Source organism: Zalophus californianus, chromosome 5, assembly GCF_009762305.2.
Source record: "Zalophus californianus isolate mZalCal1 chromosome 5, mZalCal1.pri.v2, whole genome shotgun sequence".
NCBI classification, from domain to species: Eukaryota; Metazoa; Chordata; class Mammalia; order Carnivora; family Otariidae; genus Zalophus; species Zalophus californianus.
This window is the reverse complement of record NC_045599.1, coordinates 73,173,688-73,200,990: the sequence shown is the minus strand read 5'-3', so window position 1 is coordinate 73,200,990 and position 27,303 is coordinate 73,173,688. Positions and strand designations below refer to the sequence as shown.

Here is a 27,303-nt window from a genome sequence, read left to right as displayed (position 1 = left end):
ATTAGTATTCCATGTACCAGGACTTTCCATTTGGTTGTGTTCATCTTTAAATATTCTTTTTTTTAATCCTTAAATATTCTTTACTAACCTTTCTCAATCTCTTGCACTAATTTTAAAATAAGAAATACACAAATTTAAAATATAACTTTTTTGTATTTGAGGTACAGCGGTCTAAGCATTTGTTGAGTCTTCTGAGCATTTGTTGAGTAACTAACAAAGTGAGTCATAAAGGCAGAACCTTTAGGGCTCATTTATTTTATCACTGAGGAAACTAAGGCCCAGAGAAGTGATGCCATTGACCTTATGTACCTAAAAATGGGATGACAGATCAGGAACAATATTTTTCTTTCTATGAATATCATAAATATAATTGTTTAAAGCAACTGAGTTCCTTTTCAGGTCAATGATGAATATAGATGTGATGTAGAAATAGAGTCCTTCCCTTAGTTTGTCTTCACTGACCCCCTTTCAGATTCTTCTTGCATTATGTAACACTTCTCCCCCACAGCTCCTTAACCCACTGATGGATGGATGTGTTTAAGGGCTGTGGTGTTGCTATGTTTGAGGTCCCATCTTACAGAATCTGAAAATCCACGATCCAGTCTACTTTGGATGAGTATGATACTTCATATTCACATTCAAAGGTCCTCTCATAGCTGACCTCATTGCTCTTTGCCCAGGTAATATTTATACTGTGATTAAACTTTTAGAGAAGATGTGGATGAAGGAAGGTTTTTGTAGACATTTTTAGATATGCAGAAAACCTAAATAGTTCAGATAAAATCTTACATGAGGAGCATATGTGTGCTTTGTGGTTTTTATCAGCTTATTTATAAGGATCAATACATGTGTCCTGGAGACAGCAACTGAATTACACCATGTGAAACTGAATCCTGGTGAGAACTTGCTTAATAAATGTCAAGGCTACTTGGTAGATCTTACTTTTCTTGAGAGCAAAATAATAGAAAAAATGAAGTGATACAGAGATATTCTAATTTTCCAAAGATATGACATTTATAATTCATCAAAACATGATAGCTTAGGACACAAAACATTAAGCAGGGGGTATGGCAATTAACCATGTTTCTCATGAAGCCAACAAACATTATGTGAAGCCATTTGAATTACCCTAAGTCAGAATTTCATTGAAGATTTTTAACTTCCCATTAAGAATAACAAAACTCCATTGACCATTTAGATTTTCAAGACTGAGAGTTAATTGAACAAACCATGTTATGAGAACACTATAGTGAATTAAAGAGAAAAGATTGTTTAAATGGAGAAGGCTAGGCTATACCAAGATACCACATATAGAAATGGAGAGATGGATCATAATATGAAATGGACCCAAGAGAGTGCACAGAATACAGAATGGTTAGCAATTATGTCAAAGCACCATCTTAGGGTAGGGTCAAATCAAAGTGTGGTTGAAGGAAGATGCTACAGAGCAAGGAGAAGTATTGGTTCTATCAAACAAGAATGTTATCCTGTGCTGAAGTGCTTATGTTCTGAACAACTCAACCATGTATGACATACACCCAAGAAAAGTGGAGGTATTATTTATACCTTTAGGTAGGAAAGTAAGACCCTCAGAAAACAATGTATTTGTAACATTTAATTAAAAGTCTCAAAAGAAAAAATGTAAGTCAAACTCAGGACTCGTTATTTCTTTACATCATTGGTGGAAACCAATACATTACTTGAGCAAACCAATAAGATTACAACATATATGATGATTTTCTATCAGTATATAACTTGATCAAACATCATAAAAGCTTAAGAACTTTTGTTTGGCCACAGTTAAGTTTAGAGATGCTAGTTAAAGCATCCGAAGTAAACATAAATAGCTTCTTGACACCTTAAGTTGTTTCAAGAAGCAACAGAAATAAGAAAGGAAGTTTAAGGATAAAAACCAGGAGAGTTTCTCTAAAGATTATAGTGCTGCGAATCATCTTCTAAGAAAAAAGGGATCGAAGCCTTATTATTACATGAGGCACTTTAAAGTAGGCTGGACAAAGCCCTGGGAAGGTTTTCTGTAAAGGCAATACTGCTTTGAGAGGCTGGATGGACCGTAGAACAAATCTACTTGTTGGACTTCATCACCAAGGAGCAATTCACTAGAATAAACCCGGCAGGCAAAGGAAAAGATAGACCATGCCTGTGCCTGGGATTGAGCTAATAATTGCTCCATGCTCCAGGCTTTGCAGCACAAAACAGCCATTCTAGGCTATCATTATCCCTTCTTTGTAGTGTCTCGTGGATCATTTGATTAAATAAAAGCATGTGCACCTCTGTGCTGAAAAGAGAGGTGAGCTGACTCCACACACAGCTATTGTAAAGACACACTGATGTCTTTCACTCCAGTTTCACAGGGTCTGGGTCTCATTTGGAGGGATTAGGTTGTATACAGGTAATAAAATCCAAGATAACAAAAGCCAAGGATTATTTGCACCTATCAGGGAGAAGATTAATATGACTGAGTGTTTTTTAGCCACATGGTAAATCTAGATAGATTGGTTTGGTTTTGATCTGTTTTTAAATCAAGATCTAGAATAATAGGATACCTCCTTCTATTAGTGATCCGGTTTTTCAAGGAATTGAATTAATAAGCTTTAATAACCAGAATTGAAATATAGACGTGTTCTCAATTTACTTATGAAATTCTATAACTTCACCACCTTATTAATAGATGCTAGACGATAATTCATGATGGAGCACACTTAACTCTCCTATGCTTTACTGAACAATATATGCTAGAGTTATTACCACCTGCCTACTTTTGCTTCCTCTAAGCCCCTGATTAGACTTCCTCAATAACTGATACCCGTGGATATATTTTGTCTAAACAGGAGTCAAAGTATTTCAACAAATCCTGTACACGTTATTTCCCTTTTTGTTTTTGTATTATGAACTTCTTAGGCTTTGTTCTAAACATGAGATATACTGGGTAAAATGATCAATTAGGTATCAGCAACCACAGATTCAAATCTCAGCCTTGCTAGTCACTAACCATTTGGCTTTGAGTAGGGTATTTATCATCCCTGTGCCTCAGTTTCTTTACCTTAAAAATGCCTGTTATAAAAAACACTGGAGTATGAAAACCCTAGCACTTAAAAGTGGCTCAATACATGCTTATTTCTTAGTGTATCATCTAACCTGTCTTTCAAATTGGCTGAATCTAACCCTCCCTGTTGATGTTCTCATCTCATGATAATTTTATTGTTTGGAAACTGTCTAGATGCTCTAGTCATTTGATACAAACTCTTGGCTTATCATAATTTCCTTCCAGTATTTCTTGTTCAGCTGCATCTTTCTGAATCCATCTCTTGCTGCTCTTGGTCTTAGCAACAAAGGAACTTTTTTGTTGCTTTCTTAGGCACAAGGGCAACAAAGAGAAAATGGGACAGATCACATGGGGCAAAATTTCTCTGTTCTTTAGAGATATCTCTTTAATCATTACAAAAGATTTGCATGTGGGATGCAGTTAAGGTGATCATAGTTGTTGCCTATCCATGTAATATGTATTCTTCTGGGGCCTTACCACTTTTTTGACATTGGAAACAGTATCCTAAATATTCTGAAGCAGAGTCTTGGGGAAATGATTCTTTGCATGATTTCTCTTCCTACGTTTCTTTTCGCTACCATGCTTATGAATGAAAACCTGAAACACTCCAGCAGGGGTCCATCACTGTTTAATCTCTGTCCTTCTTTTTTCTTTTTGACCACTGTGGTATTATGCCACTAAAGAAAATGGTGGCCGGAAATGATATTATTGCACTGGCACTTATCTTCATTGTGCTAGAAGACATTTTCTGACAGTGACTTGGGGAGCCGATACTTTTTTTTTTCAAATAATGTGTTTCTGAAAAATAATGCTAAACACTGATTGAAATGAGGTGTCGATAGTGCCCCCAAAGCTTTCCTGTACAGTTCTGATCGTTCATCTCCATCCAGACGTGCGGCAGGCCTGCTCTTCCTGTCCTGGGCTTCTGCAGAGCAGAGCTTCAGAGTAATTATGACCAAAATGCACAAGTAAGTTCGATCGTTCAGTTTGTTTATTCCTTCTGAGCTTGCATGGGCTGTGAATTCTCATGCCTAATTTACTGTTCTGAAAACATATTCCCTATTCTAACTTTTTTTATGCATTTGAATAGGAATTGAATCTTAAATTCCTTTTCAAGTAATAATATGCATAAACTAATATATCCTTAAGTTGCCAACTCACCCATTCTAAAATCTTACTAACGATACAGGTCATTGTCTAATTGCCTCAGAATTTCAAATTGGTATTGATATCTAGTGTTTTGATAGTCTTGATTAAGTCTGAACTTGGATGAATGTTCCTTACGAGAATGATGTCAAACTTCAGTGTGCGTGAGGATCACGTGGGGCACATGCTGGAAATATGTGAGTAGCTCTGCTGCACGAGAACCGAATCACATCCAGGACGGTCAGGCCCATTGATCTCAACAAACTGCCTGCTAAAATTTGGGAATTACTCCTTTAAAATTTCAAAGGTTATTTCTTCCTTTTGCAGTGTCAGTTCTTCCCTTCGAAGCCAGGTTGTTTTTCCTTTTTCTTCTTCCTTCCTATTTCTTTCCGCAAACAGAATTCTGTTTCAAGGACATAATTGAAAACATCTCAGATAACTAAATCCCAGCTCTAATATGTTAATTTTATTGAGGGATATCTTGGATCTAACACTCCTTCCGTTTAGGTGCTCAATAAGCAATTTTTGATTGACTATCAATACTTCAATTAATATGTTATTTAAGTACATCCTATGAGAAAAAAAAAACTGCTAAAGGAAAGAAATAAATGAACGTAACACAACTTTGCAGTAGGCTCCTGCTTCTCTCTTTTAAATTCTCCAAATATCCAGATCAACCTGCTATCCTAATCAGTAAATTTAGAATCAGGACTGAAAGACTTTAATTAGCATATATGGTATCCATGCAAGAGAATGGATAATGTTCACAGTTATAGTAATTAATAATAGTGATTAGAATATAGGAGAAGGCCAGTGCCTATGACCCTTAGAACTTTTAAAGCAGGGGTTCGCACCCTTGAGCATGCATCAGAATGACCTTGAGTGAGGGCTGAGTAAACCAGAGCTTCTGATTCTGTTGGTCTGGAGCGTGGCTAAAAAATTTGTATTTCTAGCCAGCTCCCCGGTGACACTGATGCCATTGGTCTGTGGCCCACACTTTGAGAACTTTGCTATACAGAGGGAGGAAACTTTAAATAGAGCAGCAAGTGACTCAGCAAGTATCTTGAAGAGCATTAACGCTAGTGGTTTTCCAAGTTTCATTTTTTTTTGTAGTTGTGGAATTCCATTTGTCACATCCCTTCAACGAGCTCCCCGAAACTTTGATTTAAGAAATTAATAAAAGTGATAAATGGCTATCTTAAGCAGGTTAAATCTTTTCTGTTTATGGGATATACTGTTTTCTATTCAGGCCCCCCTACCCACAGACACCCTTAACCCCCTTTTACCACCCCCCCCACACACACACAGAATAGTGCTGTTAGTACACTTTGGAGCTCTGGAGTACAGTCTGGAGAACCATAGGTAAGAAAACTGAGGCCCAGGATGCCTGAGTGTCTCAGTTGGTTAAACATCTGCCTTCCGCTCAGGTCATGATCCCAGGGTCATGGGCTCCTTGCTCAGCGGGGAGCCTCTCCCTCTGCCTGCTGCTCTCCCTGCTGTGGTCTCTCTCTCTCTCTCTGACAAATGAAGGAATAAAATCTTTAAAAAGCCAAAAAAAAAGGAGGGAGAGAAGAAAACTGAGGCCCAGAGAAGAAGCTACGTGCCCAAGTCACAGTCAGAAATTGCTAGAAAGATGCAAGTGAGTCCTTATGTTAAGTCATTGTCTCTTCTAGTCCTGGTGGTATAACTTTCTATCTTCCCCCTTTACCTTATAGTTTTATTTCAAGTTCCTATTCTTTATACGTAGACTAAATATCTATTTCATGACTATGCATTAATCAAATCACAAAAGAATTATGGAGCTTCTTTTTTTAAAAAAGATTATTTATTTATTTATTTATTTGAGAGAGAGAGAGAGCACAAGTTGAAGGTGGGGCAGAGGCAGAGGGAGAAGCAGGCTTCCTGCTGAGCAGGGAGCCCAACATGAGGCTGGTTCCCAGGACAGTGGGATCATGATCTGAGCTGAAGGCAGACATTTAACTGACTGAGCCACCCAGGTGCCCCTTATGGAGCTTCTTTTTAGAAAAGTACCATTTTTAACAAATAAAAATATTGAAGATGGAAAAATTCCTTTTAAAATGTTATCTGCTTAGTATGCCTTTGGGACCCCCTCTCCTTTTTCCTTTTAAACTTTTATGCAGTTCACCTTAATTCCCACATTCATTAACCCTGTTTGTATGAAGCAATATCCCTCTTCCTCTCCCTTGGCTTTCCAACTCGTTTTAGGAACGTTCTTCCAGGTTATAGAAAAGAATTTTGTAATGAATGGCACTAGGTAAAGCCTCCATGAAGTTCCTTTTATTTCTATGAAAGCATAAAGGATCCCATGGAAAGCATTCTTTCTGCTTCCCACCCTGTAAGTAAAGTTCCTGTTCTCATGTGAGAAACGAAAGGAGGGGCAAGCTAGGAAGGGTTTCAGACTTAGTACCATTCGAGAAGCTAACTTAGCATTGCTAATTGAAGGTGCCACGTAGCCTAGATTGTACCCACATATAATGTGACTAAGTGCCCTGTGAGACTTCTATTTCTAGAGTGCCTAGACAGTGTTATTAAGTATGTCCATCAACAAGCTGAAGTCTTGTAAGTATGAATGCATGTGCTCCTACAAGAGAAAAGTAGAAGGTGATTTCACATATTACCGTGCAGGAAAATCTAGACTGGGATGTCATTTCAAATATAACAGCTCACCTCCCTGGAACATTATACGAACATTAGGAACATTATACTTAAATCATGATTACTTTTAAACCTAGGAGAGAGTCTCTACCCCAAAGACCAATAGTGGGAGAAGCTCAGGAATAAAGGTCAGAAATACTGGGTTCTAGTCAAACATCCAACATCTATTAGCCCAAACCACACTAAGCCTCAAATTCCTCATCATTAAAATGGAAATAGCAGGCCTTGTCTTCCTACTTCAGAGGGTTTTAGTGGGAATCAAGTGATATAATGCGCACATATGCACTTTGAAATTCTACAGCTCTATGTAAATGGGTTGTTATTAACTCCTTGGCCTTTGCTAAGATAATTATTTCTTCTTACTTATCAAAAATTCATTTTTCTTCTTTCCTTCTTTGCCACTCACATTCCTTAACAAAACGTTCAGACCCAAAGTTTAGAATCTGTTTTTCTAGAGTCGGTATTTAGAGGCAATCTCAAGAGCAGCAGAAGTGGTTAGATAGATAGATAGATAGATAAAATAAATGAATAAAAACACACTGTTATCTATTGCTGCATTATATATTAATAAGTAGCATGAAATCTTAGAACCCCTTCAAGGTCACTTGGTGCAATAAACTTTTTAATCTGATAAATCCTTGGTTCAAACAAAAGCCAATGCAGAAAGTCAATGTGTGAAACAGATGAGAGCAGAGGGACTCTAGCTGAAGTGGGGCATGGAGTCCCGTGGAAGTTACAGGTGCTCCGTGAAAGTCCAATGCACCCCAGAACACATCTGAACGCTGCTCTCGGAGCTCACAGAGGTATGGGGTGTGTAGGTGCAGTCCTGTGTTGCTATTAATAAGGCAGAGCCCCCAGGCAATGTTGTTCAAAATTTGGGGATCACCAAGGCAGGGAACTAGATAATGTGATTTAGAAAGAGTTCCATTAAAAGGTTCAAATATAAAAAGTATTGCCTTTTGAAGAATGTAGTTATCATTTTCCTAATAAAAGCAACCTGAAATGCATTACTTTTCATAATGATAGATAAAAATGGCTATGGCGTTAGTGTGGTAAGGAAAAAAAGCAGGAACTCAAAGTGAAAGAGGGAGTTATACAAAATAGGCTCTAACTTTATAATGTTAATGTTGAAGGAATTGGGCTGAAAGCAGAGTTAATCTATAATTTAGAAATGGGGTACTTTGAGGTGGAGAGACATGTTGAATTTCTTCATGAAATGACTGTAAGTGAAAAAAACATGCTTGACAATATAGTACTGCTTGGTTCTGAATCCAAATTGAAAAGATTTTAACATTTTAGCTACTTTGATTTGTTGTATGTGCTGTTTAGTTCAAAGAGATTAAACAGCCATTTCTGGTAGGCTTCCTAATTTTCAAAAATTGTGACTTTGTTCACTGGCTTGAATATTGTGACTTAGAATTGAGCATAATAAAAATCATGAAGGAACATGTTCAAGAACTAGAATGAGAAGTAATTTCAGAAACATACCCGCCAATGTAAATCACATGTAATTTTTAAAATTTGTGATGCAAGTTTCAGCATAAGCGAGACACCTCAGATGGGCATATTGATTTCATTTTCTGTTCTACAGTACCTTCTCTAGTGCACTGAAACTCCGTTGTCTCCTAACGTAGCAATGAAGACGTTTTTTAATTGTCTGCACAGAACTCGTAACTAATCTTACAACTAAAACCCACTACTAAAACCAACTGGTAACATGAAAAAGAGATTTCAAAAACCATAACTAATTAAAAATCAAATATCACAGTGTGGATGAGGCATTTGGTATTTATAATATTTATTTTTTACATATTTTGGCACTGGCATATTTGACATATTTGACGTAGGTATATATTCTCTGATATTCTTAAAGTATCCACATCTTGTGATTTTAAGAGTTAGAAAACTAGACTTTAAGCATTTGCCTCTTTTAAACAGCAACCTTAAATTTATCATGAGATGATAATGTCACATTTATTGATGGTTTTATAATTAATAAATAATCTGTAAATTATGTTTATTTTTTTAATTGTAACTACCTATTTTTTTTTTCTTTTCAAAAAATCGTAACAGGAGAAAGGGTAATGCCAAATGAGGTATTTTGGTTTAAAACTCAAGAGGCTAACTCTGCTTTCCTTTACCAAAAGTTTCAGACCCAAAGTTTACGTCTATCAGACGTACACAGAAAATCACAGCTTTGGAGAGGAATAGTCAGCATCACGTTGATTGAGGGACGAGACCTCAAGGCAATGGATTCAAATGGGTTGAGTGACCCCTATGTGAAGTTCCGGCTTGGGCATCAGAAGTATAAGAGCAAGGTAACCATATCTCTTTTGTGTTCCTGTCAGTGTTTGGCAGGCAGTGGTTGGCTAATGGCCATGCTTTGGGAGATGAAAACACTAGATACTTTTTTAAATGCTTAACAGAACTTCTTTCGAACATCAGATCAGCAAACCTGACCAATAACTGTGCTGTTGCATTTCTTACTTAATGTGCTGTGTGACCTTGCGTAAACTACTTTCCTGTCTCAACTTCTTCATCTATAACACAGGAGTTGAACGTATCTTTAAAAAAAAAAAAAAAAAGCTGGAACAAACCTAAATTGATGACTGGCGCATAACATGCTCAGTGTTGGCTACTATTATTATTACAATTAGTACTGGTATCAGCACTACAAATAGCATTATTTTATATACCATGTAAAGATACCAAAAGTTTTTGTACATTACTCTGAAACATTTTATCCCAACTGACTTACACCAATGCAGATTGCAAGATTTTTCCTATATTTGTTTAAGAAAACAAAGGGCCAAATTCCTGCTGCCCATACTAGCAGTGTGCCATGGGGCAGGTTACTCTGACTCTCCATGCCCCAGTTTCCCCATCTGTAAAAATGAGAATTAAAATAATGCCTAGGGATGCCTGGGTGGCTCAGTTGTTAAGTGTCTGCCTTCAGCTCAGGTCATGATCTCAGAGTCCTGGGATCGAGCCCTGCATCGGGCTCCCCGCTCAGTGGGAAGCCTGCTTCTCCCTCTGCCTGCCATTCCCCCTGCTTGTACTCTCTCTCTCTCTCTGACAAATAAATAACTCTTTAAAAAAAATATAAAAAAAATAATAATGCCTACCTAATAATGTTATTGAGAAGACTGAATAAATATATGTTATGCATGTCAAGGGCTTGGACTTGTCTCATCCATAATTAATACTCAATAAATGGTAGTAGCAGAAAGAAGATTAGCAGCAGTAATAAGTATATTGTATAATAACAATTATATTAGTAGTAATAATATATTAAATAGTCATCTTAGTATATTATTGATAGAAGTAATAATAATTAGCAAAGGTCATAGTGGTCATAGTTTATTTGTGGCACATGTCTTATCTGTGTTGTATCCAAATACAACCTTTTTGGGGGGCCTGTCTGGCTCAGTTGGAAGAGCATGTGACTCTCAATCTTGGGGTCGTGAGTTTGAGCCCCACATTGGGTGTAGAGGTTACTTAAACAAGTAAATAAAAACTTTTAAAAAACCGAAAAACCACAATGAAAACAAATACAACCTCTTAAATGGTCAGCTTCCTACAGCGAGTATTCATCACTTGGGACAGCTCCTCATATCTGTCTTGTATTAAAAATCACATTCTACTTTGATGGGAATATCTTCACTTTGACATTATCATTTTCAAGAACTTTTGATAAATAGCCTGCCTAGGTTCCTTCTGGCACAGGAAGTTTTCATCAGTAACTAGGTAGTTAGAAATATCACAGAGCTGATTCATTAGTAGGCAGTGAGAACTGCTCACAGGCTGATTGGTTACCTTCTTGAGTGCCCACACAGAGGGGGCAGGTCACCTTGAGGTCACTTCTGACCTGAAGGAAATCATGTAGGGAAGACTGCCCTTAAAAAGGAAACTGAAAAATTAGGCTCTTGATGGACAAATAAGGAAGACAGACCATTCCCCAAAATACCATAGAAGTTGCATCTGAACCCAGTAATTAGAGATTTGAATTATCATAGGATCCTCTAGTGCCATCTTTTTTTTCTGCCATGGACTTAATAACATATTTTAAAGAAACTACTGATTCCAAAAATAGGTACCTATAACTACTTCTATCTTGTCCTTTATCAATTAACATCATTTCCATGTTCTGGTAGACTTAAAACATTACTTATTTTTATAGTTCTGCTCTTTAGGTATGAAATATGAAACTCAGCTATGGACACGTGTCTCTCTTTGCTCTTTCTTTCATGATATATTGCTGATTAATTTCAGATTATGAACTTTAAAAATTGTGATTCATTTGTATTACCTTTGCACGTAACATACTTCATTGCTTTCGAAGTCTTTACATCTGAAGATCTGTCCCTTATACATTCAAAAGAGAAAAGGCCGCTCCATGCCCTCCTGCCAAAAAGAAAGAATAGGGAAACAAATATGAATGTTGTTTAACCCAATGGTGAATGAAATTTCAAAGCACATCAATATGGGTCACTCTATTGCTTGATTCTACCAGATGTCTTTTCTGAATACTTAAAGTTACAAAATTGCACTTCCAGAAAGATACCTTTTTTGTATTTGCAATATAGAGATTATACACACACACTCATATTAATTCACAAACATATTTTGGCATGTTGTTTTGGGGAAAGAGACCTGAGGCTCTAATCAAAGACCCGAGTTAGAGTCTAGATACTAAAACGTCAGTCACTTCAACTCTAGGTCTCAGTTTCTCCAGATATAAAATGGGGATGAAACATCAATGCTCTAATTCTAACATAAATGTTTGCCTGACCACCCCAAAGTTACTTACTGTTTCCTCCTGCTCCCATAGAACTTCATTGTCTGGGGTTTCTTCATGTATTCAGCTCAGAATTCCCATGTGTGCGGGGAGTAAGGGGGAAAAAAAAACCTGGGAATCCACATCTCCCTTTGTCATGAGATGACAGACTGTGAGTTATGTCTTTGTGCATTAACCGGTTATGTAAAATAAATGCTAGTATCTGAGTGAGCTATTTCACTTGTAGACTATTTGCCTTTTCTGTATAATTCATACGTCTCATCTCTTATTCAAGATGACAAAGGGGTGCCCTTTGGTTTTCAGGACATATCCTCAAGAGTTCCTTCAGATGATATGCATTAAGGATGCTAGACATCTAATGACTCATTTCCATCATTTCTGGAAGCTTTTGTTCAAATCTCACACATGCTTTTCTAGATAGCACCTTAATTTTGATTTAATGCCTCGAGTTAAATTTTTTTAAAAGACTGATATTTATGCAACAACGATTACTTTTTTTGTTTTCCAGATTATGCCAAAAACTTTGAATCCTCAGTGGAGGGAACAATTTGATTTTCATCTCTATGAAGAGAAAGGTGGGATTATTGATATCACCGCCTGGGACAAAGATGCTGGGAAAAGGGATGATTTTATTGGCAGGTTTGTACGATTTGGCATTTTTGGTTCACCCTAGAGAGGGTGAATGTTGTTAAAAGGATAATTGCTTTGTGTCTGGTTATAGTAATTGACCTTTACCATTTTGTTACTAATTGCCTTATATAATTGGCTGCTCCCATGTTAGGTGCATAGATATTTACAATTGTTAGATCTTCTTGTTGGATAGACCCTTTAAGTAGGATTTAGTGTCCTTCCTCATCTCTTATTACAGTCTTTGGTTTAAAATCTAATTTGTCTGATATAAGGATTGCCACCCCAGCTTTCTTTTGGTGTCCATTAGCATGGTAAATGGTTTTCCACCCCCTCACTTTCAATCTGGGGGTGTCTTTGGGTCTAAAATGAGTCTCTTGCAGACAGCATATCGATGGGTCTTGTTTTTTAATCCAATCCGATAGCCTGTGTCTTTTGATTGGGGCATTGAGCCCATTTACATTCAGGGTAACTATTGAAAGGTATGAATTTAGTGCTATTGTATTGCCTGTAAGGTGACTGTTAGTGTATATTGTCTGTGTTCCGTTCTGATCTATGCTGCTTTTAGGCTCTCTCTTTGCTTAGAGGACCCCTTTCAATATTTCTTGGAGGGCTGGTTTCGTGTTTGCAAATTCCTTTAGTTCTTGTTTGTCCTGGAAGCTTTTGATCTCTCCTTCTATTTTCAATGACAGCCTAGCTGGATATAGTATTCTTGGCTGCATATTTTTCTCGTTTAGTGCTCTGAAGATATCTTGCCAGTCCTTTCTGGCCTGCCAGGTCTCTGTGGATAGGTCGGTTGCCAATCTAATATTTCTACCATTGTAGGTTACATATCTCTTCTCCCGAGCTGCTTTCAGGATTTTCTCTTTGTCTCTGAGACTTGTAAGTTTTACTATTAGATGTCGGGGTGTTGACCTATTATTATTGATTTTGAGAGGGGTTCTCTGTGCCTCCTGGATTTTGATGCCTGTTTCCTTCCCCACATTAGGGAAGTTCTCTGCTATTCTTTGCTCCAATATACCTTCTGCCCCTCTCTCTCTTTCTTCTTCTTCTGGGATCCCAATTATTCTAATGTTGTTTCATCTTATCGTATCACTTATCTCTTGAATTCTGCCCTCGTGATCCTGTAGTTGTTTCTCTCTCTTTTTCTCAGACTCTTTATTTTCCATCATTTGGTCTTCTATATTGCTGATTCTCTCTTCTGCCTCGTTTATCCTAGCAGTTAGTGCCCCCATTTTTTATTGCACCTCATTAATAGCCTTTTTGATTTTGACTTGGTTAGATTTTAGTTCTTTTATTTCTCCAGAAAGGGTTTCTCTAATAACTTCCACGCTTTTTTCAAGCCCAGCTAGTATCTTTAAAGTCATGATTCTGAACTCTAGGTCCGACATCATACTAATGTCCGTATTGAGTAGGTCCCTGGCAGACGGTACTACCTCTTGTTCTTTTTGCTGAGGTGATTTTTTTTTTCGTCTTGTCATTTTGTCCAGAGGAGAATAGATGAATGAGAGAACAAAATGCTAACAGGTTAACAACGTCCCCAGCAAATATACTCTATACAAATCAGAAAAGACCTGAAACCAGGGGAAAAGAAAGGGAAAGAAAGAAAAAAGAAAGAGAAAAGAAAGAAAGAAAGAAAAAAACAAAAAGAAAAAGATAAAAACAAAAACAGAACAATACAAAAAAAACCCGAATATGATCAAATATGATCAGGCTAGTGCATAGATCAGTGCCACACACTAGATTTTGGGCGTATTTTGGTCTGTTAGAAAAAAGTGCCTCCTAAAATTTTAAAGGAAGAAAGACTTATATATGTACAAAATAAGGGTTGATACACTGAAGGGATGGAAGATGACTATAAAGATGAAAATTATAAAAGATTTTATAAAAGGAATTGATACGATAAGAAGTTGTTTGAAAAAAGAAAGAAGAAAATTAAAAAAAAAGAGAGAGAATGTGATCAGGCAGGAGACTAGAACAAAGCCATACACTAGTGATTTAGGGTATATTTTGATCTGTTAGAAGAATTTTAAAGAGAGAACAACTTATATGCCAAAAATAAGGGTAACTACTATGAAGGGATAAAATATGACTCTAAAAATGAAAAATAAAAAATGTTTTTTTTAAAAAAAGGGATTGATAAGATGTTGGTTGAAAAAGGGAAAAAGAAAAATTAAAAAAAACAGTTAAAAAAATAACTTTGAAAAACTAATGAATCATGGTAAAAAAAAAAGCCATGAATTCTATGTGCAGTATTCCCCTAGCACTGGAGTTCTCCCGTTCTCCTTGATCGGTAAACTTGGTCTTGGCTTGCTGGCTGTTCATGCTGATCTTCTGGGGGAGGGGCCTGTTGCCGTGGTTCCCAAATGTCTTTGCCGGAGGCGGAATTGCCCCGCCCTTGTCGGTCTGGGCTAAGGAAGCTGCTCAGGTTTGCTCTCAGGAGCTTTTGTTCCCTGCAAGCTCTGGTGCAGCTTTGGAGGACCAGGGCGAAAATGGTGGCCTCCCAATCTCCACTCAGAGGAGCCGAGAACTCGGGGCCCCGCTCCTCAGTGCGCCCCCAGAGAAAAGCAGTCACTCCCGTCTCCCCGGTCTCCGGCCGCACTCCGTGCTCACCCGGCCTGTGACCAAGCGTTTCTATCTCTGGCACCCGACCCCGTGTGGAGTCTCCAAACCCAGCAGATCCCTGCGTTGCATTCCCGCGCCGCTCCCCCCGGGGGAGGAAGGGGAGTCTCCCCGGATCTGCCACTTGTTGGGTCCCTGCTGGAGGAGCAGTGCCCCGACTGGGCCGCGGATCACAGTTTATGGCAACCCCGAGCTGAGAGCCCGTGCCTCAGCTCCGTCTCTGCTCCCGGCTTCCCCGCTCCGATACCTGCGAGCTCTGCCGCACTCAGGCACCCCCGGTCTTTCTGTGACCCCGAGGGTCCTGAGACCACACTGTCCCGCGAGGGTTCCACCCCCTGCTTAGCCACTGGAGCAACGTCCCTCAGCGGAGCCGGCTTCTAAAAGTTCCGATTTTGTGCTCCGCGGCTCTATCACTTGCCAGAAGCGGCCGACGGAGGCCCCCTCCCCCACCGTCTATCCTCCCGAATATCGCCTCGGATTCACTTCTCCACACGTCCTACTTCCAGAAAGTGGTCGCTTCTCTGTTCAGAGAGTTGTTGCTACTCTCTTCTTCGGACTCCTGTTGAGTTCGTAGGTGTTCAGAATGGTTTGATCCCTATTCAGCTGAATTCCTGAGACCAGACGAAATCCAGGTCTCCTACTCCCCGCCATCTTGCTCCGCCAAGCTGACCTTTACCATTTTGAAGTAAAGGATCTGACCATGGTAAAGCAAGGCTTGGGTCAAGGGAAAAATAGATTTGAAGACTGACCAGTAGGTGGCAGTTTTGATCAGTTGATGGACAGGCTATCTGAATTTGATATCTAGAAATTTTCTCCAGGTGTCAGAAAATTGTGTGTAAAAGTTATGGGAATTGAGAAAGAGGAATCTCATTTGAGGCAGGATACTTAAAGAGCACAGTCATCATCTGTAAAGTGATCTGAGATAATATTACTTTTCTTCAAGCATATTGTGAGACCATAAAATGCATTGTTTCCTACCCCTCCCTACAAGGTAGAGAATCTTTATAATCTCTAAGGAGTTCATAGATCTGTAGAGTTCTCAAGTTTTAGTGAAGGCAGCATGTAAGTGATGCAGATCCATGTTAACCTAAGTGAAGAAAGAGGTATCGTGAGGCTTAATGACATCTCTCCACAAAGACAAGTTTATTTCAAATGACTGCTTGAATTCCAAGAACTGTTTTCTTGCTTTAAAACCTATTTTTATTTTTTGATATGTGTGTGCCTTTGTGGCAAAACACATCAAAACCCGCCAATACTAAAATAAAGCATAGTGTACAGAAGAGTTTGTTAGTTTAGAATATTCTTTCTTCATTGCAGTTCACATGAATTCCAAGTCTCTAAACATACAGCCTGAGGAAATGCATACATACCAATAATAATCAAGGACATTTTATGCTAGAAAAGCAAGAATCCAACCCAACATGTTTATCTCTTTGTTTTTTGTTGTTGTTATTCTGAAATACATTTTTTTTTAATTTTTAATGAACATATGTATTATTTGTTTCAGGGGTACAGGTCTGTGATTCATTACTCTTACACAACTCACAGTGCTCACCATAGCACATACCCTCCCCAATGTCCATCACCCAGCCACCCCATCCTTCCCATCCCCCTCCACTCCAGCAACCCTCAGTTTGTTTCTTGAGATTAAGTGTCTTTTATGGTTTGTCTCCCTCTCTGGTTTCATCTTGTTTCATTTTTCCCTCTCTTCCCCTATGATCCTCTGTCTTGTTTCTCAAAATCCTCATATCAGTGAGATGATATGATACTTATCTTTCTCTGATTGACTCATTTCGTTTAGCATAATACCCTCCAATTCCATCCACATCGTTGCAAATGGCAAGTTTTCATTCCTTTTGACGGCTGCATATATCCCATTGTATATACATACCACATCTTCTTTATACATTCATCTGTTGATGGACATCTTGGCTCTTTCCACAGTTTGGCTATTGTGGACATTGCTGCTATAAACATCGGAGTGCACGTACCCCTTCAGATCCCTACATTTGTATCTTTGGGGTAAATACCCAGTAGTGCAATTGCTGGATCGTATGGTAGCTCTATTTTCAACTTTTGGGAGGAACCTCCATACTGTTTTCCAGAGTGGCTGCACCAGCTTGCATTCCCACCAACAGTGTAGGAGGGTTCCCCTTTCTCTGCATCCCCACCAACATCTGTCGTTTCCTGACTTGATAATTTTAGCCATTCTGACGGGTGTGAGGTGGTATCTCATTGAGGTTTTGATTTGGATTTCCCTGATGCTGAGCGATGTTGAGCACTTTTTCATGTGTCTGTTGGCCATTTGGATGTCTTCTTTGCAGAAATGTTTTTCCTGTCTTCTGCCCATTTCTCGATTGGATTAGTTGTTCTTTGGGTGTTGAGTTTAGTAAGTTCTTTATAGATTATGGATAGTAGCCCTTTATCTGATATGTCATTTGCAAATATCTTCTCCCATTCTGTCGGTTGTCTTTTGGTTTTGTTAACTGTTTCCTTTGCTGTGCAAAAGCTTTTTATCTTGATGAAATATATTTTTAATCAATGGTTTTCTTTATGGAATTATAAAGTGAGAGGTTAAAGATTAGCTTCATTTAACCCGTAATGTTTTACTTATAAAACGAAATGGAAAAAAAAAACTATTGTAACCTAATATCCCTTTAAAAGGACAGGCCTTCATTGCATATTTTTTCCTTTTAGTAAAACATTATTTTCAGAGTTTTCTTCAAGTTCTCTTGGGATATATCACCAGTTAAAGTAGCTTAAGTGTACATCTGTTAATACACTGACTACATTTCAGTATGGTTATATGTCTATGTTTCTGTCTCCCTCAACATGCTGTGAGCTCATTTAAGTATGTGCTGTCTAGCTATTCCTTAAATAACTAATTCACTTTCATAATTTAGAGCAATATTAGCCGTATTTGGTTACCATTAGATAATCAGAATGACTATCATGTGTAACTTGCTACCTCAGTCTCATTACTCTATAGTCATACTTTCTTATGTTAGTAAGATAAGGAAATAATTGCTACCATGTACTCTCTTCTGTACTTCTGGGTCCATATCACATGAAGTATAACATCCCTTTTTCTATTTTTTCCCGTAATAACAGATAATGCTTTTATGTATTTTTCTTACTTGAAAATAATTTCCAAATTTGGAAATTATGACAGTTTCTCAGCCCATCTGGTACTGACCTTTCCCTTTTCCTCACTTGATAATTTTATGAATTCTCCAAGGCATGGCTAACTATATTACAGAAATGGTTGGCAGAGAGGTGAACCTGTTTATCTCATCTCACCTTGTTTCTATGGGGTTGTCCATAATTTGGCAAATTTTGAGAGAGCAGTGACAGTTGGCTGATCTGAAGGAAATAGATTGTTCTAGATAACTGGGGGAGCTAAGGAAGTCTTCTGAAATTTGGGAGAGAAGAAAACCATTTTTGGAGCTTTGTGGTTGGCGAGTGTGTAGAGGGGCTGGGCGAGTGGTGCGCCTAAGGGGCCATGGAAGCTCTGGGCATATCCCAGCCTGGGTATCTCACATCTGGCTGTTTCTGAATTACCTCCTTTTATAATAAACTGGTAATCTAGTTGGATGTGTATTGTCCCTTTTCATTTTGTCTAGCTCTTGGAGGTGTTACTGCCTATGTATAGTGTCTGGCTTGGGCTTTGCCTGGGTTGTTAGACAAGTTGTTTGTACTCACAGTTATTACACAGGCGAACCCAGCTAGCAGAATCACCCGCATTGCCTTGATGGGCACAACTTAAGGCTCTGCTTCCCAGTATCTTGGCTATATTAAAACTGGCTTGAGTGGTGAGTTCAAATGTTACCACTAAAGAGTTTTAGGGTTTTTTTTTTTTTATCATTCATTTTGAATGACTTACTTTTATTTCAAGTTACATTTTTTCTAAATATAATAAAAACTTACCTGGCATCAGTGTCACTTTTAAAAAGAAATCCATTTTTGGTCATATGCCAAACATAATAGTCTATAAAAACAATTTGAGCCAAAAATTTTAGAGTACCCCAGAGTACAGGTGTAGACGAGGTGACTCCTAGAACAGCTTCTGAGTATGAGTTAAAGCCCCTTTACACAATAAAGGGAGTTATTGCTGAATTTTGAAGTAATCACAAATGTTCAGTAAAACATTTTTGTACACTCACTTTCCCAATTTAACCAAGATGCCCATTGCAGAAGAAAGGAAATGACTATAGTAAATCATCATTTCAAATCTATTCAGTGTCTAGATGGCACCAGAAATTCTAGGTTCCTAACTTTATTAAGTTGTACTTTATTTTTCTATTTATATTCAATTAATTAACATATAGTATATTATTAGTTTCAGAGGTAGAGTTCGGTGATTCATGAGTCTTATATAACACCCAGTGTTTATTACATCATGTGCCCTCCTTAATGTCCATCACCCAATTACCCCATCCCCCACTGCCCTCCCCTCCGGCAACCCTCATTTTGTTTCCTATGATTAAGAGTCTCTTATGATTTGTCTCCCTCTCTGATTTCATCTTGTTTTATTTTTCCCTCCCTTCTCCTATGATCCTCTGTTGTCTCTTAAAATCCACGTATGAGGGAGATCATGTAATTGTCTTTCTCTGATTGACGTACTTCGATTAGCATAATATGTTAAATTGTACTTTAAACATATCCTGCGACTGAAAAGCAAGATGTATTATTATATCTAAGTTGTAGGCAGAGTAAAGTCGCTGTGTTTATGTCAAGGTTGTTTTGGTAATGGTGGAAATAATGCAGGTGCCTAGGGTAGTTTAGATGAGAACTGACTTACCTTCCATTAAGTGAGAGTTCTAGGAATAAAGTAACAAGAGTAAAATTCATCCTGTTCTGCCTTGTTTTGCAAGCTATCACTGCAACATTTTATGTCCTATTAACTTTTTATTATTTATTTACTTATTTAGAAATATATTTATATGTAACTAATGTAAATTTAAGGTGTATGATAGTTGATTTGATACATTTATACATTGTAACATGATTATCCTTGTAGCTTTAGTTAGCACCTCTAACACATCACATAATTATTTCTTTTTTGTGACGAGAATAATTAAGATATGTCTGTATTAACTGAAAAATTAGAAACTATTCTGGGAGTTGGCTGGTGGTTGGTGAGTAAATTTAAAGTTGGCCATGAAGGATAACACTGTCCTTTCAATGGCTAATAACTTTTTTAAGGGTACACTCTTAAGGGTACACTCTAAATTCAATCCTAAGCTTGAGAATGCGTATATGGATTGGATTATCTACATAGACTAGTTTATTGTGTTAGATTTTGTTATTGTCCACTTTATTTTCCAGTTTTGGTCAAATATAATGATTTTTGAAACTGTTGTGTAAATGTATGCTCAATAATAGGCTTCTTTTTTTGTCATGATAAAGACAGGACTGGCTATGAATAAAAGGGCCACTTGCAAATTTGGAGTGTCGATACAGTGAAAAATATTTAACACTGAACGTTACCCCTGCCATTCCCACTTGAACCCATGCAATCAGGCTTATGCCCCCCAACAATCCACCAAAACTGTTCTTGTCAAGGTCACCTGTGACCATCAATTTATTTATCATTTATTTCCCACCACTAGAATGTAATCTTCATGAGGGCAGAGATTTTTGAGTGTTTTTGTTTACTGTTGCATCCCCAATGCCTAGAAAAGTATATGGCATACAAGATGTGTTTAAAAATATTTTAAAAATATTTTATAATTGAATACCTGAAGTTTGATTTAATACTGGAAATTATGACTCTTCCTTCTCTAAATACAGTTCACCCTTGATCAACATGGGCTTGAACTGCACACATCCAGTTACACACAGATTTTTTTTCCAATAAATACAGCACTATAAATGTATTTTATCTTCCTTTTGATTTCCTTAATGACATTTTCCTTTCTCTGGCCTTCTTTATTGTAAGAATATGACATATAATACATATACAAAATATGTGCTAATCGTCTTTTCATGTTGTCGGTACGGCTTCTGGTCAACAGTAGGCCAATAGTAGTTAAATTTGGGGGGAGTCAAAACTTATACACAGAAGTTCAATTTTTCAGGGGGTTGGTGTCCCCAGCCCCCATATTGTTCAAAGGTCAACTGTAAATACATAATTTGACAGTGGGTGTTAATGCAAAGGCAACTAGAACAACATAACTTAGTGGGAGGTACAAAATTTCAGTGTATTTGTACATAACTCAAAAAGGGAGAATTAATGAGGGAGAGTGTAAAAGTGTCTGCGTAATACTTATACTTAAAAAATACTGAATTGTTGCGTTTTTTAAAGTAGCCTATTCATTTACCAGGATGCTTATAACTTCTTCATCATTATACTATCCAGGGAGTTAATGCCATCTGGTTGGTAAATTTTAACAAAAATAAATTTACCATGAGTAGAAAGAAACAATAATATCAATGCCCTACAATGAATAGGGCACTATTACATTAGCTCAAAATTAGGGGATAAGCAGAGTGGTTCATATTATGCCCATTTCGCAGATGCAAAAAGTGAGGTGGAAGGAGATGTAGAGGTTGCTCAGCTAGTATGAATCTGGGGTAATTGATCTGAGATTCAAATCCAGAACTCCTGACTCTTAAAGTCCACACTCCTTTCACTTTGGTCTTGTATTCAAAATGGTCTGAAGCCATTAAGTGCTCAATAAAATGCCAAGTATTTCAGTAAACCAACTTAGGTGATATACACAATAGTGCAAGTTTGAACAACAAATTTTACCTGTCGCTGAGCTACAACGATCAAGTGAAGGTGAAATAATGTTAATCTGCATGTAATTATTTAACTTTCTGATCACCTGTATTTTGGCAGGCAAGACGGACTGCCACCTTTACGATAATCAGCTAATAAATCCTCATGATGGTTACACTTTTATGCAGAGCAGTAATCTGAACAAATTGGCTGCTGACAGCCGCGGTAAATTGTCAAGAATGAGTGCTGTCAGAGAACAAGTTGTTTTTATGAATGTGCAGAATAAGTAAATCCCGTGTCAAGCAATCTTATTCAGTTGGAGTTATTTGCAATCCAATATAGCAAGATTTATAATGTTATTTATTAGTGTGCAAAATGCTTGTTTATCTTTAAAGTGACATTGATTTGGGGGTACATATATTTTAGGTTGGTGAATTGCTACTGACTTTATTTGTTGCATCGTTATAAGGTGGGAGACATTGGAACTACCCATGACAGCAGAGTGCTACAGACATAAGCTTCGCTAGAGAGCTCTAGTTCGACAAAATTTTTATTAATGATGTTTGATAAGAAAAATATATTCCAAATGGGCAAGTTCTGGATAAAGAACAAATGCTTCCAAATTCTACAACCATATAAAATAAATCTGTGGCTCTGTATTTAAGGCAGAAAGAAGGAGAATGTGGGATGTGTTAAGTATAGTGTGGCAAATGGGGAAAACAGCCTTTGACTTTGGATATTAACCAAATTAATGTTCTCTGTAGGTTGAAGGTCATTGCATTTGACACTCTAGATTCTGACTTGCAATGTTTCTTTTTTGTGATACCAATTCGCCAATGACTCTTTTACTTCCTACATAGAATGGAAACAATCCTTGTGCATTAGTAATTTGAAAGGACAAAGACAGCTAGTCAGAAAATTCTAAACTAAAGAGTTTTTCTCATGAAATCATTATATTTCACCATTTTTCTTTACTAAGGCTTGAGTGAAATATTTCATTAGGGAGATAGACAATATTTAAGGAGAGAACGGAATGTGTCATTGATTCTTGTCTTGGTTTTTCATAAAATCAGCCTAAGCCAAATATATTAAGATTTCAATCTATTTTCTTTCATGGGTTACTACTCTTCTGAAGATTTCATGCAATAGTTTATACTCAGTGCAGTGTTTCTTACACAAGTGGGCAAAGTTTCCAAGGACAGTTTTCATGCACCATCATGTGTATATTAAACGGTTTACCTTCAAGTCAGTGAATGAAGAATTTCACAAGTTTGTGGAAGTATGCTCTGGATAAAGCAATCTCCCCAAAGATAGTTAAACACTGACAACTTCTGACAACAGAAAGGCAAGAACAGTATTAGCATTTTGTAATGTCAGAGATGGCGTAAAAACTGCATAACTTCTTCTTTTTTAACATAAAACGTATTATTTGTTTCAGAGGTACAGGTCTGTGATTCAACAGTCTTGCACAATTCACAGCGCTCACCATAGCATATACCCTCCCCAATGTCTATCACTCAGCCACCCCATCCCTCCCACCCCCCACCACTCCAGCAACCCTCAGTTTGTTTCCCTGAGATTAAGAATTCCTCATATCAGTGGAAATCAGAGGGGGAGACGAACCATGAAAGACTATGGACTCTGAGAAACAAACTGAGGGTTCTAGAGGAGAGGGGGGGTGTGGGGATGGCTTAGCCTGGTGATGGGTATTAAGGAGGGCATGTACTGCATGGAGCACTGGGTGTTATACGCAAACAATGGATTATGGAACACTACATCAAAAACTAATGATGTAATGCATGGTGATTAACATAACATAATAAAAAAACCAAAAAAAACTGCATAACTGTGAAACTTGAAAACTCTTTAGTGGTTATGTATTGAACTCTTTAAAATACAGAGATTCTAAAGAATCACATATCATATTGATTTACAATATAAAATTTTATAATATATTATGTATCATGAGTTTTACTAATGTAAATAAGTTCTCATATATTATGAAATCTAGAAAAGCTTCATAATTTTATTGTTAAATTAGGCCAAAATTACATAAAATATGTGTTTTTTTTTTTAATTACCCCCGCCCAAGAAATCCTGTAGAGGTTTGTCTTCCTGTTCGAGGGTTTTGTTTTCAAATGTCTTGCTAATCATGATGGCTTCATAATGTCATTAGCTAACTTCAAGGCAAAGCACTCACTTACAAGTTCTCATTAACGTAGATGTAAATTTCTATTGCAAATATTATTCTTGATACTTTGGGATTGTTTTGGCTGAATTCTTGCGAGATCTGATTATACCATCATTGGTTCATAAATCAGAACATGGCTGACTCGGAGCTCAGCTAGAAGTGGTACTTCTGCATACTCTTGTTTATCATTCTGCTCACTTGTGCTTGTTCAATTAGCATTATCTTCCATCCACAGTTTCTTTACTGGGATCTTTTAAAGCCAATTGTCCATTTTGTGAGGATTAGTTCAGTAAAACTGGATTATATAATCCGTAAATCCACTTAACAAGGCATATATGAACTGCAATTCAGTGAAAGCAAGTCAGCAAGTACGGGGGGCCACTGCCAACCCCTCTATGTTAAGCAGCTCCTACTCTTTTCTAAAATACTTGCAGGCCAGAAGTGACATACCTGGTGCATGGGCCACCTGTGTTAATGCATATACCAACATATTTGCAAAGCTTGATTCCTGTCCTATTTTTAAATTACAAAAAAAAAAAATCCAAGTAGTCCTAACATTTACTTCCTGCACCCCAGTGTACTCACATGTATGTACATGTATATATCCAGAGTGCTAAGCACAAGACTATTCCATCCGGGAGGAATATCTTTGGTCACTGGTTCAGAAATGGCAGATAGAAAGCTAAAGGAGAAAGAAGGTGGTAAGAACACTGAAATTTTACACTTTAACTCTTAGGGAGAAATGTCACCAAATGTGACATATTTCTTTCATGTGGCTAAATAAATGCATACAGTTTTTAGAAAGCACAAAGAACTTGAAGATTTTGTATAGAAGTCAGGAACATTCCAGTTCTTGCCATCATTTAATTTCCCTGAGTCTTGATTTCCCCATTTGTGGAATGAGAGAAAGTAGCTCTGAAATCTTCAGTTTCGAATGTTTTGATTCTTCTATTGATTAATTTTTTATTTAAATTCAATTAGCCAACATAGAGTACTTCATTAGTTTCAGATGTAGTGTTAATAATTCATCAGTTGTGTATAACACCCAGTACTCATCACATCACGTGCCCCTCCTTAATGCCCATTAGCCAGTTACCCCATCCCCCCTACCCACCTCCCCTCCAGCAACCCTCAGTTTGTTTCCTAGAGTTAAGTCTCTTATGGTTTTTTCTCCCTCTCTGATGATTTCCCATCTGCCCCTGTTTCTTATATTCCACATATGAGTGAAACCATATGATGATTGTCTTTCTCTGACTGACTTATTGATTGATTGACTGATTGATGAGTTGGGTTCACCAGGGAGAGTAAGTTTTAAATTTTCCAGTACTGAACCAAGGCATATGTGATAATAAAATCACACATTACATTTAGTACTTTCAACTTTTCAAAGTACTTTCTTATCTATTATGCCTGTGTTCTTACAACTCTATGCAAAGAAAAGGCATTTTTTAAAAGATTTTATTTATTTATTTATTTATTATTTATTTGAGAGAGAGAGAGTGGGGTAAAGGGAAGGGGGAAGGGAGAAAGAAAGAGAATCTCGAGCAGACTCTGTGCTGAGTGCAGAGACTGACATGAGGCTGGATCTCACGCCCCTGAGCTGAAACTAAGAGTCAGACACTTAATCAACTGAGTCACCCAGGTACCCCAAGAGAAGGTTTTTTTTTTAATTTCCATTTGATAAATGAGGAAAGCTGATGTACAAAAGCTTTTAAGTGACTTGCATAATATTAGAATGCTAATGAAATAAGCTTTATTAAAACTTCAGTGTTCTAAACCTCTGGCCATGAGCTCTGAATCCATTTGAACTTTGTTCAAAACAACATGCTGAGTCTATGGTAGTTCTGGGGAAAAAAAGAAATGAGAAACTAGAAGGCTTAGCAATGACTGAATCCCCAAAATCTAACAGAGGCCTGCCACATAAGGCACTTAAAAAATAACTAATGCATAAATGAGTTAATGAGTGAGTGAAACAAGTGTTGAGAAGTAATCAAACCACTTTCTAGGAAGACAATATAGGGTGGTAGAAGTAGCACATTACATGCTAGCCCTGGCTCTGTGGCTGTCAGCATGGGTAAATTGTTGGTCTCTCTTGATTTCTATATTGTCCATAAGTACTTCAATACCGTAGAGCACCAACTACATTCCAGGTGCTATGCTAGGTGCCTGCCATTGAGGTGTCTCAGGTTACTGGCAGAGAAAGACAACTGCAGGTTATTTCATCGAGCATTAGTAAAAATTTGGCAAGCAGAGATAGATAGACGCATCATCTCAGGCAGAGGGGTTGCCTTGTCCAAACACAAAGAAACAGGTCTTAGCCCTAGCATGGATGGTGGGAGAATCACAAGCTGTCTGGAATGACTTGAGTAGTCAGTGTGAGTCAGCAAGTGACACACAAGCTGATGGTAGGTCAGGAAGGGCCTTGTCTTGCCAAGGAGGTTCCATGGGTGGTGGGAACCGAGCAGGGAGCATGGTCAGGTTTGTGTTGTAGACATCTGTAACTGAGGGGATTGAATTATATCAGTAGTTTTTGCCTTCGCCAGATTCCCTAAGAGCAGAGCGTGAGGCAATGGTTAACTGCTGATACTTCCTTGGGAGGTACAATCCCAAGCACCGAAGGGGAGAGAGAAAGAACATAAAGCAGGGAAGACTGGGAGGCAATGCAAGGCAGTATGTTACCAGGAGGTCTCCTGTTTCCAGTGTTTCAGAGACATGGCTGGTTGCTGTGTACCCACTTGGCCACTTGTGGGCAGGCAGTATGGAGAATCATACTTTGAAGCACTCTGTGAGAGGGAAGGAGGTGTGCGGAATTACCTTCCCATCTCCTATTCCACCCATCTCAGTTCACCCCATGAGAAGACAACTTCTGCATTGTTTCATCTGGTTTCTTTGACAGGTGATCAGGGAGTCAGACCCCACAACCCACAATGTGACTTTTCATCCAAGTGTAGAAGCAGTTTTTGAAGCCAGAAACTTGGGGCCTGTGGCCGTTGGGCCTCGATGCATGGTGGCAGCCAAGGGGAGAGCCCAGCTTATTTTGACAAGTAAACATTTAGCCAGTCCTAGGTGGAAGCCCCATGAGGACCCAAGCACAGTTAATTGGTCATAGTGGTGGGATGAAAAGTAGTCCCCTTGGGAAGGCAGAGCCAAAGTCACAGCTGTGGCAAAGCAGGCAGCAGAGGACCCAGGAGGTCATGGCTCTAGGAGAGTCTAAGGGGATGATAAATGTATCCAACAAGTTTTCAAACCTACATGTGGAACATCAATATGAAACAGATGTCAGAGGAGCTGTTCTTTGAACCAGAGAGAAGAGTCCACACCCTATTTTTTTCACCCTTCTCCCCTCCATGGTGACTTTTGAGGTACCCCTTAGTGTTCCTTGGAAGACAATTTAAAATAGATTAGATTATCTGCCTTCTAGCACCAAATTAAGGCTTTGGGGGGGGTAATACATT

The 27,303-nt window shown here is 38.0% G+C and overlaps 1 protein-coding gene across 1 annotated transcript in view; it reads left to right on the top strand.

The window, feature by feature from the left end:
• MCTP1 (multiple C2 and transmembrane domain containing 1) overlaps positions 1-27,303 on the top strand; it is a 505,394-nt gene that overhangs the window by 292,387 nt on the left and 185,704 nt on the right. Inside the window, 3 exon segments of the mRNA XM_027606101.2 lie at positions 3,955-4,032; positions 9,034-9,204; positions 12,193-12,323. Coding sequence (XP_027461902.2) covers positions 3,955-4,032; positions 9,034-9,204; positions 12,193-12,323 — 380 coding nt within the window.